The sequence below is a fragment of the Lepus europaeus genome, chromosome 11 (genome assembly GCF_033115175.1).
Source record: "Lepus europaeus isolate LE1 chromosome 11, mLepTim1.pri, whole genome shotgun sequence".
NCBI classification, from domain to species: domain Eukaryota; kingdom Metazoa; phylum Chordata; class Mammalia; order Lagomorpha; family Leporidae; genus Lepus; species Lepus europaeus.
In genome coordinates, this window is record NC_084837.1 from 6317256 (window position 1) to 6338810 (window position 21555).

Genomic DNA, 21555 nt, shown 5'->3' on the forward strand with positions numbered 1-21555 from the left:
CCGCCGCCCCGCCGCCGCCGCCCGCAGCCAGGGGAGCAGGAAGTCCGGACGCAGCCCCCATAGATATGGCAATGGTAGTCAGCACGTGGCGCGACCCCCAGGACGAGGTGCCCGGCTCCCAGGGCAGCCAGGCCTCGCAGGCGCCGCCCGTGCCCGGCCCGCCGCCCGGCGCCCCGCACACGCCGCAGACTCCCGGCCAGGGGGGCCCGGCCAGCACGCCGGCCCAGACGGCGGCCGGCGGCCAGGGCGGCCCCGGCGGCCCGGGCGGCGACAAGCAGCAGCAGCAGCAGCACATCGAGTGCGTGGTGTGCGGGGACAAGTCGAGCGGCAAGCACTACGGCCAGTTCACGTGCGAGGGCTGCAAGAGCTTCTTCAAGCGCAGCGTGCGGAGGAACCTGAGCTACACGTGCCGCGCCAACCGGAACTGTCCCATCGACCAGCACCACCGCAACCAGTGCCAGTACTGCCGCCTCAAAAAGTGCCTCAAAGTGGGCATGAGACGGGAAGGTATCGGCCTCTCCTTTCTCCCCCTCCCCGGGATCCCGGGCCCTGGGTGCGTTTGGCTGGGCCCTGCGCTCGGGTGAGGACGCGGAGCCGGCGCCCTGGAGCCGCGAGGTCCGCGCCGGAACGCGGACCCCACAGCCGCATGCTTGGGCCAGCCGAACTCCTCTACACTCTCTCTCTCTCTCTCTCTCTCTCTCTCTCTCTCTCTCTCTCTCTCCTCCCCGGGCTGTTCTCGCTCCCTTCGCTCTGATCGCGAGTTCACTCGAGTTGGCCTCTCCGCGAGGGACGGGTGGTGTTTGTGCTGTTGTGGTGGTTGTTTTCAAGCCTGCTTTACTTCTCTGCCTCTCCCTCTCCAGCTCTCTCTCTCCCCTTGTTTTTCCTGCATGTTCAACATATGTCCCTCCTCCCCAGCCCCCACCCTCTCAAAAAAAAAAAAAAAAACCAACAACCTGAGATTGTACTTTTGCACAGGAGGTTCAAATTACAAATGGCAATTTTATGCACTTCGCCGTATTAACGCTGCCGCCCCGGCAGCGCTCATGTGACCCTCCGTAGATTAACATTCTGCTAAAAAAAAAAAAAACCCTCTGTTTTCTTTTCTTTCTTTTTTTTTTTTTTCTTCTTTCACTTTTGAAACGGGGAGCGAGCGATAGAAGAGGGTGGGCGAGGGGCCTCGGGCGGCCGCTTTCGCTCCGCGCGAGTTGGGTCTTTGTGATGTGCAGCCCGCCGAGCGCCGGAGCAGGGCTCTGCCAATGGCGCGCTCGGCGCGGGGCGCGGGCTCCGGGCCGGGCCGAGCCGGCGCCGGGCTTCCTTTGTGTTTCTGCGAGAGCGACTGCCCCGGTCCGCGTTCAGATTAGCAACCGAGCCTAGCCGGCTCTTCTCGATCCCCCTCGGCCCTGCCCGGGCTGCGTGGGCGCCCGCCGCCCGCTCCCTGCCTCTTCCCGGCTTCCTCTCGCCGCGGCCGGCCGGCCTCTCTCTCTCTCTCTCCGCCCTCTCCCTTCGACCGCCTCCTCTGAGCTCACTGGCTAGGCGGACGCCAGACCTGGGCCCTCCGCACGCCTCTCACCGGGGGCTCCCCGGCGGGCTAGGGCTGGAACTGCGGGCCTTGTGGAGCGCCGCTTCGAGGTGGCCACAGGCCGGCCCCTGCCAGCCCTTGTGTCTTCTGCAAACGCGTCTCGCCCTCCCCCCCACCCCCCAGACTCGCCCCTCCCGCTCCCTCTCCTCCAATCAATAAGAAATATCAGCTGTTTAGCAGTAAGGAAGAAAGATGCCCCCCAGAATGCCTCCTCCCGCCCACAGCGCTGGGACACCCCCCCCCCCCAGGCAAGGTGGCCAATTCTGGGTCCTTGGCGAAGCAGCCCCGAGCGGGCCTAGGAGGCAAATGTGCAGCTCTGGCGGCCGGAGCCGGCCTGGGTGGCTAAGCGAACCGAGAGCTGCTGGTGCCCGGCGGCGCCCAGCTCTGCGGGAGGCAGGCCTGTCTGGTTCTTGCGCTGCTCCGGGCCTGGGGGCAGGTGGGGGTCGGGCCGGGGGCCGACCGTGCCGGGGGACCTGTGGGGACCGAGTCTGGTCATTAACTGCGGAGTGTCTCTTTTCTTCCCGCAGCCGTGCAGAGGGGAAGGATGCCGCCCACCCAGCCGACCCACGGGCAGTTCGCGCTGACCAACGGGGACCCCCTCAACTGCCACTCGTACCTGTCCGGATATATTTCCCTGCTGCTGCGCGCCGAACCCTACCCGACGTCTCGCTTCGGCAGCCAGTGCATGCAACCCAACAACATCATGGGCATCGAGAACATTTGCGAACTGGCCGCGCGGATGCTCTTCAGCGCCGTCGAGTGGGCCCGGAACATCCCCTTCTTCCCCGACCTGCAGATCACGGACCAGGTGGCCCTGCTTCGCCTCACCTGGAGCGAGCTGTTCGTGTTGAATGCGGCGCAGTGCTCCATGCCCCTCCACGTCGCCCCGCTCCTGGCAGCCGCTGGCCTGCACGCTTCGCCCATGTCCGCCGACCGGGTGGTCGCCTTTATGGACCACATACGGATCTTCCAAGAGCAAGTGGAAAAGCTCAAGGCACTGCACGTCGACTCGGCCGAGTACAGCTGCCTCAAGGCCATAGTCCTGTTCACCTCAGGTACGAAGGAGCCCGTCTGGCATGCTCAGGGGGCCTTGCGGCCCATCGGCCCACCGCTGGGGCCCAGAGAATTAGCAGTCCCCAGGGCAATCCCAGCCTCCCCCTGATAGGTCAAACTGTTGAATGCAGCCTCAAATGGGCACTGTGTGCAGCTGCCCAGGCACCATTAGGCCGGGCCCGGGAGAGAGAAGGTGACTGGGCTGCAGGAACGATACGTCCAGCAGAGCCTCCCCAAATGGTCCACAGGGCAGTCTCTGGCCTGTTCCCCTTGTCCACCGGCCCTGCTGGGTCACACTCTCCTCTCCCTCTCTGAACCTAAGGCTCCCCCCACCCCCCCACCCCCGTGGACCTGCCAGGCCCTGGGGGCATCCCTTCAAGCTTTCTCTGTCACCCTGGTTGAGCCTGCAGGAGATGCCCCCTGGGCCTGGGAGCAGCAGCCCTGGCATCGTCCCTGCAGGGGAAAAGTTCGCCTGATATCTCAGTAGGAGTGGGAGCTCCAGACAGAACCAACCCGAGGGCAGAAGTTTCCAAAATCGTATTCTTACTAAAATAATGCAGACTGCCTGGAGAGGAGGAAGTGCTGTCAGAGGGGCAGGAAGGGGCAAGGGGCCACCATGACCCTGTAGAACAAGTGCAAGGGGTGAAGACCCTGGCTGCTTACTTCTGCTGCCCAGGCAAACACTGGAGGCAGTCTTCAAACAGCTCTAAGTACATGCCAGCTCGGGCTGGGCATGGAGTGTTGCTGGAGATGTAAAACCATCATTGCCTGCATTATGAAATCTAATTAGTTTGCATGTAGTTTAACCTGTGTGAGTAATAGATCTGATATTAATTAACTCTTGAGGCCAAATGATTTTCTGAAGGTGTCTGGCTTTCCATTCCAGGCCACGCCTGATCCTCTGGCTGCCTCCAGGCAGAGTTCAGGGTAGACCAGGTGGGTGGGAATGGAGCCTCCCCACCCCCTTCCAAACACACACCCCCCCCCCCACATTCTTGGACAAGTTGTCAGCTGATCCCTTTGTCATGGCTGAGAGGGAAAAGGGGTTCCCAATGAAAGGTAACAAACATTTGGGCATTGGCAGGGCTTGGAGCCTGGTCGCCTGCCTCAGTTGGTGTCAGCTTGTAATCAGGAAGCTAGGAGAGATGCGTAGTTTCTGTGACCAACAAAAAAGGCCCACAGTGCCTTCCTCATTGTTTGGAAGAAGTCTGGGGAACTCAACCCCTGCAGGTTCACCTCCCACCTGTGTCCTTTTGGAGGTGGTTGCTTTTCACTTGGAGTCTTGCCCCACAGCCACCCAGACGATGCTTTCAGAAGTCCATAGGTAATCAATTAGAGGGCAGTGTCTGGGCAGGCGAGAGCCCTACGCAGGGGCTGGGACCTGGGTGATTTTTTCTGGCAAGCCAGTGACATCTAGAACGCCTGCCAGATGCAAATGAACAGTCAGGGTAGTCCCCTGCCCCACAACCTGACACCCAGCCCGCGTTCTCAGACCAGGGGCAGTGGGTTGTGAACAGCTCGGTCTCATTGTTAGCTCTCAGCCTTACCCTCGGTCTTCCAACAGAGGAAATGCCTGATACTGTCGTACCAGCTTAATTTATTACTATTTGCAAAATGTGGAGGCCTGTGTGGAGAATGCAAATCGCCTCACAAAGAGATAAAGGTCCCTGTTATCTGATTCAGAGGGAGACTCACAGTACGGGCAGGGAGGGAAGGAGTCGTAAGCAAGGAGACCTTTTGATGCCTGACCACAGACAGCTCTGCAATCTGTGGCCACGCAGCAGCACAGCAACTGTAGGCATGCACACACACACACACATACACGCACACACGAGGAGGTTGCATGTGTGTTCTGGTGCTGTGGTGGAGGTGGTGGTGGCTGTTTTGGAATATCTGTCTTAATGGTTCACAATATGCATGTGTTAACCCCAGTCTTGTCTGGGGAGCCCCCGAAAGGTCAGGTCACAACCTGAACCGCCTTCACCAAGAAGCCTCTCATTTCAAAGGCACTTATTGTATTTTCACGTATCAGAAAAAGAAAAGTGTTTTCCTGAAGATAACAGGGAGGGGGGTGTGCTTCTTGGAGAGACCTGGGTTTAAAAAAAAATAAAGGGGGGGTGGGAGAAAAGGGAGAGAGAAGAAAAGGGGGGAAAAGAAACAGCTCAAATGAACAGAGAGATCACAGTTTGCATGGCTGCTTTTCAATAGGCTAAACTGACAAGATCAGTTTTAAAGGGCCACTTAAATCAGTTTCAAAGACTGAAGAAAAATGAGTCGCCCTCTTCGGGGAGAATCTGAGGCTGGGTCGTGGACGCCATTGCTCGGTGCTGGGCCAGGTTGTTGCCCCCCACCCCGCCCCCCAGCCACCACCACCACCACAATGTATAATTATGAGCCAAACTATTATTTACAGAGGAGGAGGAGGGGAGGAGCACAGCGGGTTGGGCTTTATCTGTTTTGTCTGTTTACTGAGTTGGCCCAGAAAGACCCAGTGCACTTTTGCTTGGGCCTCTGAGTGACGCAGCCTGAGGACTAGGGCAGGGAAAACCTGTAGCACCGGGAGCAAAGACGGCCGGACCATCCCATGCCCATTCTCACTGCCCCAAACTACCAGCTCCAGCAACAGCTCCAGCAGCACCAGGTTTCAGTGCACAGGCACTTGCGCCTGCTCCGGTTGGGGCAGTTTGACAGAGCACTGTGCACACACCTCATGTGACCCATTTCAAACCTCTTAATCTGATGACTGAATTCTTCCTCTTCTTCTTCTTCTTTTTCTTTTTTTTTTTTTTTTAAACTTTCTTCCAGATGCCTGTGGTCTCTCTGATGTAGCCCATGTGGAAAGCTTGCAGGAAAAGTCCCAGTGTGCTTTGGAAGAATACGTTAGGAGCCAGTACCCCAACCAGCCAACGCGGTTCGGGAAGCTTTTGCTCCGGCTCCCTTCCCTCCGCACCGTCTCTTCCTCAGTCATAGAGCAATTGTTTTTCGTCCGTTTGGTAGGTAAAACCCCCATCGAAACCCTCATCCGGGATATGTTACTGTCCGGCAGCAGTTTTAACTGGCCCTACATGGCAATTCAATAAATAAATAAAATCAGAAGGGGGAGTGAAACAGAGAAAGAAAAGGCAAAAGACTGGTTTGTTTGCTTAATTTCCTTCTGTTAAGAAAGGATATAAAAGGATGTTACAAGTTTGCTAAAAGAAGAGAGGGGAAGAATTTAATGGACTGTGAATTTCAAAAAAAAAAAAAGACTGTCAAATGAACTTTTACAGAATGCATTAAAAAAAAAAACTCCTGTGTCGGTCAGAACAACTTGCTACTTATCATTTTTGTATAAAAAGGAAATTAGTCTTTTTCTTTTTTTGGTAAATTTTTGAAAAATATTGCTAAAAGTGCATTTAAGGAGATTGGGAGAAAATTAGCAGAATGGAGAAAGTAAGTCTTTTTTTTTCCAAATTATTAATTGTCCTGTGTCTATGTACCTCTAGCTGTTCTTTTTTTGTACTTTTCTGGTTCCAAACCAGTTTATTCTGTGGTTCTATAATAAGTTTTGATATAATCTTGGCTTCTTAAAAACTGTGTATCATTAAAGTATATGTTCTGCAAGAATTAAAACTGAGTCCATGAAAATATCATAGGAAGACATAAAACTTTTGAAAGGCAACTCAGAGATGATGGAAACGCACTTACAAGTGGTGACCAAAAATGTTAGGTGAAGTTGAGCACTCTTAATTAGAGAACGGGAGGAACCACAAACAACACTTAACTGCCCCCAGCCCCTCCCCCCAAAGACATGATGACAAACCTAGCTTTTTAAAAATATTTTAAGAAAGAGAATGAACTGTGGAATTTATTGGCAGCCAAGGAATGTGTCCAAGACACATGCTGAGGTTTTGAATAAAAAGTGAACTTTTGTAATTTGAATTGGGTCCCTGCTTAGTTCTTGAATTGTTATGAAAATCCTATATCTGTTTGTATATTTGCAAACCCTTTGTATTATAATTGTTGATATTTTCCCTTTTTAAAAAAATACCATTGAAATCAGCATGACAAAATAACACTGTTGGCACTTATAGGTAACGTGATTGATTCAGTATCTTAGAGTTTACAGTTTGTGTTTTAAAAAAAACTGAAGGTTTTTTTTTTAAGTGCAACATTTCTGTATACTGTAAAAGTTATAATAACTGAACTGTTTGGTCGAGTCTTTGTGTGTTATATTCCAAGGAAAATTGAAAGTATTCAGAAATTAAAATATTATTTGATATCTGAAACCTGTTTGGCTGTCCCCAGTCACTGCTTTGCATCGCAAAGAGCCCCTTTAAAGCTCTCACTGAGCTGGGCCGGGGGTCTCCATTTGTTTACTCCCGTCAGACAGTTTGTTCAAAGGTGGACTAGTGTATTTGCCTGTTTAATTTGGGTGTGTTGGGGGGGGGGGAGAAGCTGAAGTTAATGGTTTATCTATGGTTTAGGAAGTGCCATACTGATATAGTAAACCACCCCAATTCACCTAATCCTCCTTTTAATTAAAAATGGATTTTCCAGGAGAAAAAAAAAAGGGGGCCCTTATATTTGTCACACTTAAGTGCCTGCTTAGGGAAGGTATTGTGAAAAGTATTAGAAATCTTGAGATCAGTATCTATTTTATGATCAGAAAAAATACCCTTTTGTACATTTCTGACAGTCATGCAGAAGATCGTTCAAGCAAGTTAATCACAGCCTTATAAATAGAGGACAGTTGTTTGCAATGAGGTTTATTCCTTAAGTAGGTGCGATTTTTAAAAATACTCTGTGGTTCTCGTCCAGTGTGGTTGTTGAGAGGATCTCACATTCAGTGATGGAGCGCTGAAGGGTCTGTTTTTCATGGATCTGTGATAACTTGGGCCTGCCTCTCCCCTCCCCCTCTACCTCCATTCTGTGAGAGCAGGAGCACAGGTCAAGGGAATCTTTTCCATGGGAGTTATGTACATAAAAAACACTTCGACATTTGGACATTTCAGATTGTGTAGATACAATCTGTGCTGGTCTTGGGATCCTTTGTCCTTAAGAAGCCTAATTAAGAAAAAGCAGAGGAGGAAGGAAGGGGAGAGGGGGGAGAGAGAGAGAGAGAGAGAGAGGAATGAAGGAAGGAAACTTTGCAGGCTGTGGTGATTTGGAAGTAGTAACTATCTGTTTCAGTCTTTATTGGTGCCCCCACCCCACCCCCTTCCCCCTGCTACTTCGTTCTCAGTGCTGGGAGCTTGCAATTTTGCTCTTCAAAATAGGTTTTCCAGGCTGCCCCCTCCAAACCCTTCACCGTGTTGTGGTTTAGCTCTCGGAGGGGGAGGTGGAAGAAAAGGGGATCATTTTACAAAGTGTGTTATGAACTTTGGTACTCACTGGGAGTCAGGACGCGGAGGACCGAGAACTCCGAGTTGTGCGCCCGAGCAGGCCGGGCTCCGGCGGACCCTCAGCTCCGCTCCCTAGCCAGAGCTGCCTTAGCCTGAGTGCTCGCGGCGCAGCGCCGCTGACCTGTGGGTCGAGGTTTTGTCGGCGGTTGTTTATTTTCTCCTCTTGCGAGTGCTATCCATATGAGTGTGAAGTTGCTCCACCGAGTAAAACACAGGCCCTTTTCCTTGTTTGTTTTGTGTTCGTTTATTGTAAACAGCCATTTGTTGTAAATTATTATTGGCATTAAATTATAATTTATGATGTTCAAAGCAAAAGACAGTCCCTGTTTTATTATGCTCGAAGCATGTGTTCCAGGCGTTGGAGCTCGCTCCTCTGTGTGCCGCTAAGTTTCAGCCAGGACCTGGGGGTCTGCAGGCAGGAGCAAACTAGGACTCATCCTTCTCCAAACGGCTAAAACAAAACCCCTTGTATATGTTTAGAGTGACTGGAGGAGGATCTGTTTAGAGTCTTGAGTTCGGTTTAAGTTTATTGCATTTAAAGAAAGTTTTTCTTTTCACGCTGAGTTAGAACAAAAGATCTTTGCTGCGACTGAATTGGACAAAAGGCGAGGGCTGGGACCCAGTGAGTGCGTTCTGTGTGAAATTGACGAGATCTTTAAAAAAAAAAAAAAAGCTGCTAAACATGGCGACTCTTTCCCTGTAAGTGTCTCTTTTTCCTTGCTGGTTTTTTTTTTTTTTTTTTTTTTTTTTTTTTCCTCTCTCCATCTGATCTGAGCTCGCTTTATTTCTTTTCCCAGCCCCGCTCCCCTCCTCCCCTTGGCGCTCGGGGGTGTGTGCGAGCCGGGTGAGACGCGGAAGGCAACAATAGTGGGAGCAGGGCGAGGGGCGGCCGCTGCCCGGGCCACTTCGACTGAGCCCCGGGCCGGCGCCCGCTCGCGCGCCTCGCAGCGCAGCCCGCGCCGGGGGCTGGGGGCTGGGGGCCGCGGGCCGGGGCGCCCGTGCGGGAAGCGCCCGCCGCCGTGCAGCGGGAGCCGGCTTGCGCCTGCGGGGAGTGCGGGGCGCCGGGCGCGCGGAGCCGCGGCTCCGGGCGGCGCGGGCGGCGCGGGCGGCGGGCGGCGGGGGCGGGGGCCGGCCGCGGGGCTGAGCGTGAGAAGCGGCCTCGGAGCTCGCGGTGGACTCGGTGCTGTGAGCGCAGCCAACATGGCGTCTCCCATTGCACGGCGAGCGCCGGCTGCCAGGCACGGCAAGGGCCGGGTAATGGGAAACACATTGGTGACCAAAAGGACAAAAAAAAAAAAAAAAGGTGTGGGGGGTGCAGGCGGGGGGCGGGGGCCGCTGCAGGCCGCTGCGTCCGCAGGCAGAAAACCCTGCACTCCTCTGGCTAGCCAGGGAGCGCGGCCCTGGGTGACTACGTAATTAAAGTAGCCCGGGTCGTAGGGGGAACGCTGGCACCTCGGACCCTGCCCCCAGCCCCTCCCCAGCTTGGCTTCCGCGGAGTTGAATCCGTGTCTCCTCTCCCTCCGCCCCCCCCCCCCCCAAGAACCCAGGGAGAGGACTACAAGTCGGCCTCTGCCCAAGATCCTAAGTGTTGGCGAGCTGTAGGGGGAGGGGAGAAGCCGGTATTTACAGACCCCGGCCCGTGGCAGAGCGCATCCACGCAGGGGCTGCGCCTGGGTTTTGCGCGGGCCGGAGCCAAGCTGCGGAGGGGGGCGGGCCGCGAACCCCGCCGGACGTGGGCAGGACTTGCTGGCGCGAGTTGCCGAGGAGGAGCGACGGCTAAGGGCTGGGGGCTGGGGGCTGGGGGCGAGCGCCAGCCGGTTCCGGGCGGGTGGTCGCAGGCCCTGGGACCGTGCGGAGCCCTCGTGGACTGCGCCCCTAGCAGGAGCGCGTGTGCAGCGGAGGAGAGCGGGCGAGGGCGCCCGGGGGACGGGCCTGGCCTCCCGGAGAGGGTCTTCCGAGGGCCTCTGCAGAGACAGTCGCTGGGGACCGGGCCGGCTCTCGGCCGACCCGGGTTGGCTGGACTCACCCTATGTGTCCAGTTCCAGCCCCAGCCTGGAGACCCGGGGAGGGGAGCGAGGTGCTCTCTGAATTCCAGGCCTCGTCAAGATTTATTGAAGTTAGGTTTAAAAAACGTGCTTCAGATGATTTTTCCCATTTTCTCAGATTTCAAAGGCTCCCTGCAGTGCGGCTGCCTAATTAATGGTGAAATTCAACTAAATCTAATTATGCAGTAATTTTAAAGCAGTTAGTGCTGGGCGTTGGTTTGTAATAGGACCCCAGTTTTTTAAAGTTTGCTTACTGTGTTAGTTTAGGGGAAAGCAATCTTTGTGTGCACAGAGAGATGGGCACCGGAGTTGTCAACCAGAGTTGCCCCCTGTCTCACCTCCACCTCCGTCTCCAATTCTAGCTGGTTGCTCTCCTCTCTTTTTTGTCTCTCGGAAAGCTGAGCGAGTTGCTCGCCCAACAAGGAGACCCCTGATTATTTCGAAGAGAAGGGGGCATCCTTCATACCGAGACACAAAGGGCTTGGTGTCAGCCCTCCTGGACACATCTGTACCTGACCTAAAAGACGGGGAGCGGACTCTCCTTTCCTCTAATAGAGAACAGATTTCCTCCCTTTAACATCCATTGTCATTAAGACGCAAAGCTGACTCTTGGAGTTATAAATCTTACCGTCCTTCTGATAACACACTTGTAATAAGTTAGCGTCCTATTCAAACTGAATTGTAAAACTGCCTCATTTAATATGGCATCTGTGTCATTAAAACTTTTATTTTTTTTCTACACCCCCTTCTGCCCCCACCTCCCAGTCTTGGGGGTGCTCAGAGGCCTCTGCCTTCCAGGCCTCTGGGGTATGGGGGGTGGGAAGAAAGGTGTGAGTGATGGGCCGCCTACACTCAGACACTGGACTGTAGAGTGGGGTGAGAGACGTGAGGCAGAGACCTGGGTGGGGGGTGATGTCCCCTTTCCCATCACCCCCCCCCCCCAGCCACCCCCTTGAAATGAGGTTCCTTGCAAGAAACATGCTTGTGATTAGCTAAGCAAACACATCTGCTTTCGGAGTTGGGCCTGCGTTAATTAGCCGAACAAAGGGTCGTTTTGCTTTTTACCTTTTGCTGGGGGAGAGTGTGTTATTTCAGGAGTGTCGCGGGCCCTTCTCTTTTCAATTGCAGCCACGACGTTAATTTTATTGGGATTACTGATGGGAAATGAGGTGGCGCAGGCTTCCGAGAGGAAAAGCTTGATCATTACCCCCTTTGGAACTATATTTTTCCACCCAACCTCCTGCTCGCGAGGAGGGGTGGGGGGCGAACTGCACAGCAAGTTGGGAGCAATTGGAATCAGACTCGCCGTGCGCTGATCTCGGCTGACAGAGCGTGTGTTGAAGCTGAACTCTATAATTTGCGCTTCTGTTCCTTTATTAGGCCTGGACAACGAACTAATGAGCTTTGGCCCAGTACAATGTCACTTGTATTTATTTTCTTATGGCAACTTTGAGATAGCGGAAGTGTTCCTTACCAAGAGCCAGGGAGTCCTACCGGCTGCTGTCCCAGCCCGGGTCCGCGGCTGCGTCCCCGGGGAAGCCAGGCCGCTCTGGCTGTGCACACGGCGCCAGCGGAGCCAGGAGACTGGCTGGGCCTTTGGGTGAGGTCCACAGGACGCTCAAAAAGGCACAAGGCCCTTTGCAGGGTCAGGTGTCCCTGCCGGCCGGGTTCCGGAGGAGGAGGTCGAGGGGCAAGTCCTGGGCAAGTGTCCAGGCACTAGAGAGCGAGGAGCCCAAGAGTGGCCGGACGCCCTCCTTGTGCCTGGCGGAGGAAGACCGTCCAGCAGAGCCTTTCGGGCCAAGGGGCCGTCAGAGCCCGCAGGGCTCCTGGGTCGGGTGGGCCGGACATCTGCTGTGTGCTCTGTGGTTGGGGGTTGGGCTGGAGAGGCTGCTTTGAAGGGGTTCTTGGGGGGGGGGGGCTGAAGTGCTGGAGTCTCCCTGTCCTCTCATTCTAGCCTGGCTACTCCAAAAAAGAGAGACGCAGTTGGAAAGGCCTGAACTAAAGTAAAGGAATAGGAGACTGGACAGAATGGGTCGGCGGCGAAGGCAGCGGCGGCGTCCCTTGTGCACCGACTGAGAGAATAGGAGAGGGGCTTTGAGGGACAAGGGGAGGGCGACCTCGGGAGCCGCGAGGAGCGAGCACTGCTCCGCTCGAGCGCGGGAGACTTCCTGTGGCTCTCCCCTGGCTCCCCGCCCTCAGGCAGCCCCTGGTAATAACGCCCAGGCCCTGCGCCCCCCGCCCGCCCCATCTCTCGCCTCCTCTCGCTTCATCTCCCTGCCTTAGCATCCCTCCCCACCTCTTCCTTCCTTCCTGCAAAAGGGTGTTAACGTGGGTCTTTATGTTCTGTCTATAACTAGGATGTAATCACGCGCCCCATGCCTCTCTCTAAAAGCATTTAATAAATGTCTATTAAAGCGCTACAAATGTAAGATGAATTTAGTGGCGCGGCTGCCTCCCAGAATCCGAACCGTAATGATGGATTTATCAACGGGGATTCGCCTTCAGCACAGCGAGGGAGGGTTACTCAGCAAATATGTCGGCGAGCACCCACCCAGATACAATCATTTGCCCTCCCGCGGGCGCTAGCGCGGCGCCCCTTCCCTCCGTTAGGCAGGCAAGGAAGGCAGGGTTGTCCGGGGCCAGCGCTGGTCTGGGAGGACCAGAGGGACACCTTGCCCATCTCTTGGCCTCTCGCCCCCTTCTCTGTGGCTTTCCTCCGGCCTGCGGGAGTAGGTCTGGAAGCACCAGGGCGCACGAGGAAGCGCGGGCCTCCCTGGGTTCCCTGTAGACTTCAGAGGGCACCCTGCGCCCGTGCTGGCTTGGCAGAGGTGACATTCATTCTTGAGTCTGTGGGCGCGCAGGTGTGTCCTGGGATCCCCGCCGGCTGCGGCCCAGCCCTGGACACCTTCCTGCAGGACAGCCGCCTCAGGTCCCTAGGCCCTCCCAGGGGCTCGCGTGTACCCAGAGCTAGGGGCCGTTGCGTGCTCGTCCTCCTGGGGGCGGGGGAGCTGGCCTCCACCACGCCAACACAGAAGTCGAGGAGACGGGGGTGGGGGGCCAGGCGTAAAAAGTCTTCCCCCAAACAGATTGGGCTTCTGCCCCACCTGCCTCCGCCGAGCCCACCCGGCCATTTTAAAGTTTTTGTGGCGAAGGATTCTGAGGATCGGGCTTGGGCCGCGGTGGCTAACGCCCACCACCTCTTTCTCTCTGTCTTTTATCTTTCTCTCTTCTGCAAGGGGAGGGACGCGCCTGCCTACTCCACCAGGCCCAGTTCGCATTCGCTTTGGCCTCTGATTTCTCTTTCTTCTTTGGAAATTTCATTGAGATGTCTCTGTACTTGGCTTGTCAGTTATCTTTGTTCCTCTTAAATAAAGGGCTTTTAAATGGACTTATTGCTCCCAGCGTGGGTTCCTCTCTCTAAATGTTAGAAAATTGTGCCATCTACCCGCTACGCTGAGTACTGTCGCACTCGGAGACCTAGGGGACCTACGGGCCGGCTTCAACACTGCAGTGTCAGGGGCCGCGCGCCGCGGGAGGAGGGGGCGGCTCACGTGGATTTTTACAGATCTCCGCCTGCGGCCGGCCCGCGTGGCCATGCCAGGCCACGGCCCGCGACGCGCGCAGCCGCCAGCCCCGTGGCGGCCTTGAACTCGGCTGCAGTGGTCGACTCCGGACCACATCGCAGGCGTGGCTGGGACGCTAACCCCGCTCTGCGGATGCCACCGGCCACCAGGGTGCCCCGGCTGGTTTTTATAAGATGCGCACGGCCGCTCGAGTGCGGGCTGCGCGGAGGACAATGCGGGAGTGGGCGCAGCCGGGGAGGGGCAGAGTGGGACTCTGGCCGCGGCCGCTTTGGAGCGCTCTCGCGGCCTCTCCGGCTCCCCCTCCCCTCTCTCGCGCTCTCCCTCGAGGAAGCCGCGCAGAGGCCAGCGGAGGACGCCGCCGCCGCGGGGCGACTGCCGTATCCCCTGGCACGAGAGCTCGCGGGCCGTGCAGTTCAGCGCGGCAACTTCCCGATGCACACGTCTCGTGTGCACCAGTGGCCGGCGTCTCTGGGAAGGGCAGAACTTCTGTCCTTAAGGGAAGTGTGGTTGCGTCGGGGCGCGTCAGGTGCCTGCTGTCCGGTCTCGTCTGCGGAACGCCCACCCGCGACCGCAGGCTCCTTTGAACGAGTTAAAATGGATTAACAGTTTAGATTTTATTATGTGGCTACCCTTCTCAGAGGCCTTTTTTTTTTTTTTAACCTGTTAGGAGTATTAGCTAAGATTTCCAAGTGTCAGTTGAGTATTTATGCTTGTGGGGGGAAAAACATCTCCGATACGGTTTATGACTTTTATTACATGTTTCACACTGTTCGAGAAATGGAGTTTTAAGCAACATACAATTAAATCTATATTGCTCTTTGGAGAAGGGCCAAGGAACTCGGCAATCAATTAGTTTAGATCTTTTGATACTTGTTGCTAAAAATCAAAGTATAAAACGCTAACCCCTAGGTACAGCTGGTTTTTCGGCTCTTTCTAAAGCCAGGGAGCTACCAGCGAGGAAACGCTGTTGCTTTTTCCCCCAAGTTTGCCCCCCCCCCCATTCTTGGGCATAGATTCTGCTTTAAATAATCAGACTATTTTCTGTGCCTCCTCTCCCTCACTGCAGTAGCTCATCTCCTGCCTTTATCTGCCTGGTTTGGTTTGTTTAAAAAAAATGAATTTATTTTAATGTTTATTATTTGAAAATAGATTTTCATTCACCACTCCCCTTGCCTGACACTTAGAAGTGAAACCGTGGTGCTTAATAACCGCAGTAATACAGCGGTTTCGAGACAAAGGCAAAATTATATTCTCCGCAACCACAACAGAAAGGGTCCCTCTCTCCCCTCCCCTCCCCCTTTAAATAAGCAGTTTAGGGAATAATCTCCGGGCCTGAACAAAAAATGCTTCCTCCCCAGAATCACGATGGTTCCCAACCCCCTGGCTGTCCCTAGGCTGCCGGCTCTGGCCTACTCTCGCCCTGGTTGGGGGTAGGGGGGGCTAAGGAAGCCACCGGACAGAAGGAGGTGGCGTGGGGTCCGGTTTGTTTATATGCGGCCGCCGCCGAGGCAGGGCTGATAACAAGTTCTATAGAGGGGCTGTTAATTTATTAAATAATTCTTACTTCCCCGCAGCATAATTCTACATGCGGCTCCCCAGGAGAGGGGAGGAGGCTGGGGCTGAGCATACCCCCTCCCCCATGTCCTTCTCTGAGGCCTGGGCTTGGCGCTAATTAAAAAGCCCGGTGGCTTTGGGACCGAGCAGGCCGGGCATTGAGCTGCCTTTGCCACCAGGCCGGGAATTCTAGACCACCCCTCCTTCGCACCGAATGAACTGATGGGGCGGGGCGTCAATAGTGTCTCTCCAGAAGCTTCCCTTTCCCCCTGGGGAGGGAGCGCCCCCAGGGCAGGAGGGAGGGTCCTTGGCCTCTCCCGCCCCCAGGGGTCCCCGGTCCTACGGGGTCACGGCCTCCCCGCTGTGGACCCCGCTTTTGTGCCTACCCAGATGCTCGGCCCTAATTGTGACGAAGGTCTGGGAAACATTTTCTCTGTGCTAATTTTATATTTCCCCTTTCCCCTTTCCGACATTAAACATAATTTTGCGCTGTCACTGTCACTAAGATTGCGGTTTGCTGATGTCTCTACTTGGAAACACGACCTCTTCCTGCGCCTCCAACAGGCAGGCCTCTTGTGCGCCTCTGCGGCCGCCCCTCGCCACCGGGGGCTTCGGGGCGCGAGGGGGTCGGAAGGGAGCCGAGCACCTTTAGCGGCGAAGGCCCGAAGGGTCCCTGCCGGAACCCCACAGTGGGCCCGAACCCCCTTCTCTGTGTCGGCAGGAGCAAATGTGTTTTGATGTGCGCTTGCTTAGTAAAATCCCCATGTGTGTGGTTTGTGATGAGAACCACTTTCAAAATTCCCTTTTTGTTTGTTTTTGTGTCTGCCCTCTCCAACTTCTCCTAGTCCGTTACCTCCCCACTCTCACTCCCTCTTTCCAGCTAAGCCACAGTCCTCTGGCCCAGGGGCCAGGGTCCTGAAGATCAAATCCCTTCGGCCCTTGGGCCACCCGACTGCGGCCCAGTTAGCCAGAGCCTTGGGTAACAGACAGGTCTCGAGTCCGAGGCCTTGCGCCTCCCTTCCTGGCCCTGCTCCGGAACTGAGCACATGAGCCCAGGTCTCCCAGGTTGCTTCCCGGCCCGGTTGTGGTTCCGGTTGCTTCTCATTTGTTTGCCTTTTCTGGGGGAAGGAGCTGCCAGTTGCTCCCTGCTCTCCATGGCTGGGTTTAGAAGTGTGTTTGCACCAAGGCTCCTGGGTTTCAGAGCGATTATCTCATTTCGCTGGTGCAGGGGGAAGCTGCTGGCAGCCCCTGGGTCAGACATTCAGTGGAGGGCCCATGTCACAGACCCAACCCGAAGGTTAATTTTCCCTCATTAGCATCTCCATAGTCTGTTCCCTGCACCGGCTCTGGGGTAGGAGCTGCTGTTTTCTCTCCGCTTCCTTCTCACTGTCTCTGGCACATTCACTCTCTCATGGCCCCCTCATCACAGCCTTAAATTCTGCCAGCTTCCTATCGGATAGTAGACTCTAATGGCTACAAACCCATCTCATCAGTTTCTAACTGGTTTGCCTATTTTTATCCAAGAGCACCCCCCCCCCCACCTTTCATGTGGCTCATTTATAAATGTGTTCTGCTTTATCTGAATTGGTTCACTCCTTCCCTTTTCCCTTCTCCCTTCTCCCTTTATCCCACAAGCAAAAGATACAAAATGACAAAACTGGGGAGTGTGATGGGGATCGTCCCAGCCACCTGAGAAGGGGTTGGAGCTCTGTCGTGACAGGAGAAATGACAAAGAGGAGAGGAACCGCATTTGTAGCCTAAGTGGGCGAGTGTGTTTGTGTGTCTCTGTCTCTGTGTTTTTAAGATTTCTTTGACCCGATTTTGTGCTGACTCGGCAGAGGCATTTGTGGAAGCTATTCGCGGCGTGGAACTTTGAGTTAACCTCTTATATCAAATGAATCTTTTCATTTAGAAGCCAATAAATCTCAATCTCTAGCTACCTTTTGTAGACCCAGCCTGGGCTCAATGAGATGAAACTAGGGCTTATAATAAAGCCCTGATAAAGTTTGCTAAAGTTAGTACTCCCCCTCCATTCATTTTAGCAACCTAAAAAAAAAAAAAATACCCCCATCCAACAAATGAAAGTTCAGGAAGTAGCAGCTGTTTCTCGGAGAATAGCAGGTTGGGGATTTCTGTAGCTTTTCACAGCAGGTTTGTTGACTAAAATGCTTTTCCAAACTCAGACGCTGAAATGATTTATAGTTTTTGAAAGAAGTCACTATTTTGGTGTGTTGTTTAGGTGGGGCTGAGACAATCTAATAATCCATGTAGGATGGGGTGGGGGGCTGGCATGGGCGTGGATTGTGTGTGACCAAGAGAAGACTTAACTCCAGCAACATGAAAGCCAGTCCGGTCTCCAGGGAAGGAATTTGGGAAAGAGCCTGCACACGTCTGCTCCTGGGCTGTAAAGAAATACATTGTTAACAGCAACAAAACAGACAATGCCCTGAGCTCTGCCTGGATTCAGAGCTGAGTTACTCTCAAGATATTTTAGCAGTACTGTTCATTTGGATGGGGTTTCTGGGCCATTTGGAATTCCACCTTTAGCCAGCCTACTCTTGGAGTATAGCTACAGAATTCATTTTTTTTTTTTATTTACTACCCCTCCTTCTGTATTTTCTTTATTTTCTGATGGCCTCCCATAGGGTTAATCTTTTTTTCCCTTTCTTTTATATTTTCCAGTTTTGTTCTCCCCACAAACGACTCAGTGTTTTTCCTGTTCCTGCTGATCACTCATTTGCTGCCTTTCTCTCCTTCCTTCCTTCCTTCCTTAAGAGACAGTAAAATAAAAAGAATGGAAGGGGGGTTTCCAAATCACTCCTCTCTAAGCATTATTAATTACTGTTACAAGGCAGGCAATTCTTAACTAACAACAAAGTAGTAAATTACCACTGACTTTCAGATTTTTCCCATTTGTCAGCTCTGATTGATTTGATTAATATTCCAGTCCTTGAAATAATTTCAGCCGCTCTTATAATTAGCATGTCCATGGTGCAAAGACAGTCACCCCTGTGTGGGACTCTGCCCTTCTGGTTTTATGATTCTGGTGAAATTTTGGTTTTCATCCCAAGGCCCGTAGCTCTGAGGAAAGACCCACAGGGAAATCACAGGGATGGGGTGGTCTGGCTTCCTGCATACCTTCCACTAATTGCATGTCATTTTTGAAAACTTTGTCAAGGAACTCAATTGCATACAAGGAGAAAACCTTATATCCATGATCTCCTGAATGTGTGTGTGTGTGTGTGTGTCTATATTCAAGGTTGGAGGGATGAATTTTTAAATGATTCCTATATCCAGGGAACTCACCAAGTCTAGCCATGCATCCTCCCTCCTCTGAATCAGTTGTCAGAAAGAGCCACACTCCTTTCTGTTCAAACCTATCCTAGACTGGCATTAACTTGTGAGGGGAAAAGGTGCATACGGGGCAGGACCAAAGGGCCTCCCAGACAGCCTACCCAGATGACCTCACCTTTTGGGAAGGGGGTTATGTTTTTCCAAGTTCCTTTTTTGGTCTATCATATCTAGAATGTAATTTTTGAAGCTATCAATCCCTGCTGCCTCCAATATCAAGTTTTAATCTTAATTATATTATTAAGTGAAATACTGTGCTGTCAGGACATTGAATATGATTTATGACGTCTGCCTATTAAAGGATCGATTGTGAATATCGCAACTATCATCTATCAATATTCTCAAGCGCGTGCGCTGGGGGGGGGGTGTTTCTCTGCAGTGGTTATTTGTAATACCAAAATGACAGACTGCAGGAAAACACTCTTTATTCTGGCTAGGACCGGCTCTCCAGATGCAGCAGGTAGCAAGGGTGAGGAACTCAGAGCCTGACTTCCAAGCACATCCCACACCCAGAGTTTAAAGATTTTTTTTTTTTCATGTTAAAACCCTTGAATTCTCCCTGGGGTCTAACAGAAGGAAAACCAGTCTCTCTCTCTCTCTCTCTCTCTCTCTCTATTTTTTTTTTTTTGTGTGGGGGTGGAGAAAGTAACCGAAGCTGTCGATATTAGGGGAGAGCATTTCCTAGCTGCCAGGTGATACATAATGGGGGTGCAGGGCACCAGAAAAGAGGGGCCCCTTCCCGAGTGGGTGATGGTGAGGACTTCTGGGGGCAAATGCCGGTCGCGCCTACGCGCATGGACTCCGAGGAGGCGTCCAATTCTTGGCATCAGTTAAGGTTCTCGGCTCTCGGCCACCCCTTCATGGATGCTGCTTCCACCTGCCCTCGCCTCCTGTGCAGAGGCGCAGTGGTCAGGACTGGAGGAGCCAGAGCGCGGAAGCTTTTTGTCTCCAGACAGAACGCGGCGCCTGCTTTTCCCAACCTCTCGGGGCAAGGCACCGTGTCACCGGCGAGTCCCAGCCGCCTGCTTTGGGGGATGGGAGAGAGAAGCAGAGAATGGAGGAAAACTCCCGACCGGGCGGCGGAAACTGGAGATCAGAGCACCCCAGCGGACTGGGAAGTTGAGAGCGGCCTGTGTGCGGCGAAAGGCGGTCTGGGCCACGCCTGGCTCCTGCTCTCTGCGTGCAAGGCCTTGAACGCCGGGCGCTCTTCTCGGGGTGCCGCGACCCCAGAATCGGTTAAGCGTTCCCTGGCACGGCGAGGGAGGCGCCCCTCTCCCGGAGCAGCGTCGCCACGATGAGGGCAGTGGGGAGGCACAGGACGCAAGGCCTATCGTCCGCTATGATGGTTTGTCCTCTGCTTTGCGGGCTCCGCGAGATGTGGACACAGTGATCTGCACATAATACGCGCTCAATAAACGTTCGTGGCATTTTTTGTTTAATCATTAGTGGGCACACCCGCTGTACTCCATGGGGTCGGTCCTCTCGCACACCTCACCAACTTCTACACAATGAGGTCTTTGACCATAAGCTGCCCCTGCCCTTCCGAACCCTGGGGCCCCAGCCTGCCACCCCCAGCATGCTTGGCAGCCTCCTCTGCCCCTCCTCCGGGGTTTTTGTCCAAGTCTTGGCCACCAGAGCAGAAGACACAGAAGCCTGGAGCAACTGCGGGCAGGTCCCTAAGACGCCCAGCAGATCGGCACGGCCTGTGTAGGGGGGAGGGTGTATTTCTTTTAAATGAGAATATCCAGGCTCATCATCTAAAAATAAATGTAAAATGGAATCCTACAGCGAGCAAGTGTCTGTGGTGGGGAGGGGCAGGCTGGGGCAGGAGGAGCCGCAGAGGCGGAGTGGAAGCGTGGGAATGACACTTCTTCTCCCAAGAACAGTTCCATAGGTAAGCCCATAGCCGCCTCGCCGAGAGCGCGCCGCTACAGACACGTACAACGCCCGTGTACCCAGGATTTAATTGTCCTGCGACCTTAACAAATAAATACCACTCTGCTTTTGGATTTTCTTTATTCTCGATAATATTAATATTATTCTGCACACATTTTGGTCCCGGATGGCCCCTAGAGCAGCGGCGGGAGCCAAGTCCAGGACGACCGTCACCTGCTGCGCTACCGCGCAGACTTCCGCTCATTCTCCCCCACCCCTCAGGCTGATGGATATTCTTGGGTCTGGGCCCCTTTAAAAATGACTAATGTCTTGTCAGTGGAGACTGCTTGTCCTCTCTGGATTTCTAACCATTTGCGGTGGGAAGAGGGACCCAGGCGCAGGCCGGGCGGCGCGTATCACGCGGCCTGCATTGTAGCCTAATCGCCAAAACCTTGGCCTAATTTGCAGCTAATAGGGCTCCAGCGAGGGAGTCGCGAAGAAGCCGGTGGCGTAAGGAGCGAGGTTTCAGCTCTGGAGGGATAGGAACGAAGGGACTGACAGGGGGATGCGAGTCCTGCCAATCTCCCCCTTCCCTCCCACTCGCACCGGGAGTCGCCTCGCTCGGCTTTCGGGGACACGGCCCTTAGCTTTCCTCAGCCGGCGTCCCCGTCGTGCGTGTCTCTCGCCCCCAGCACCGCGCGCCCGGCTGCGCTGCGGTGCTCACAGACCCCGCGCCCTGCGCCCGGCTTCTCCCAGCCCCCGGGAGGAGGCGCTGGTGCCCGGGTCGGCCTCTGGCTCCTCCCAGCCGGCGTCCCGAAGCCCGCATTCAGCAAGCCCCGCTGGGAGGAGGCCACACACACACACACACACACACGCACTGCGAGGACGGGAGTTTGATCTTGTCTCATTGGCGTCTCCGGCCTGAAAGGAAAATCGTTTGGGTAAACAGCCAAGCTTCCAGCTTCACGCCCGCACCCGCCCCCGCCCCTCCACCCCCACCTCCGCCGCCTCCCCCACTCCCCTTCAACCCCACCCGCCACCCACACTCGGCTCCGCAGCCTGGCCCCGAGCGAGCTCCGCGCGTCCGGGCGGGAGCCCAGGGCTCCCGGGTTCAAAGGGCCGCAGCCCCG

General features: G+C 54.4%; 2 protein-coding genes across 2 annotated transcripts; one reads left to right on the forward strand and one right to left on the reverse strand.

Annotated features, from left to right (window-relative positions):
- The first annotated feature begins 30 nt into the window (after nt 1-30).
- NR2F2 (nuclear receptor subfamily 2 group F member 2) lies at nt 31-6900 on the forward strand. Its single transcript, XM_062204935.1, has 3 exons — nt 31-507; nt 2107-2634; nt 5438-6900. The coding sequence occupies exons 1-3, from the start codon at nt 66-68 to the stop codon at nt 5710-5712; spliced, it is 1245 nt and encodes a 414-aa protein (XP_062060919.1). The 5' UTR covers nt 31-65; the 3' UTR covers nt 5713-6900.
- Nucleotides 6901-7387: 487 nt separating this feature from the next.
- On the reverse strand, nt 7388-12309 carry LOC133769738 (uncharacterized). Its single transcript, XM_062204900.1, has 7 exons — nt 12087-12309; nt 11556-11655; nt 11127-11329; nt 10400-10491; nt 9644-10043; nt 8797-9058; nt 7388-7541 (listed from the first exon to the last, which is right to left on the reverse strand). Exons 1-7 carry the CDS (start codon nt 12307-12309, stop codon nt 7388-7390), a joined length of 1434 nt encoding a protein of 477 aa, XP_062060884.1.
- Nucleotides 12310-21555: the final 9246 nt, after the last annotated feature.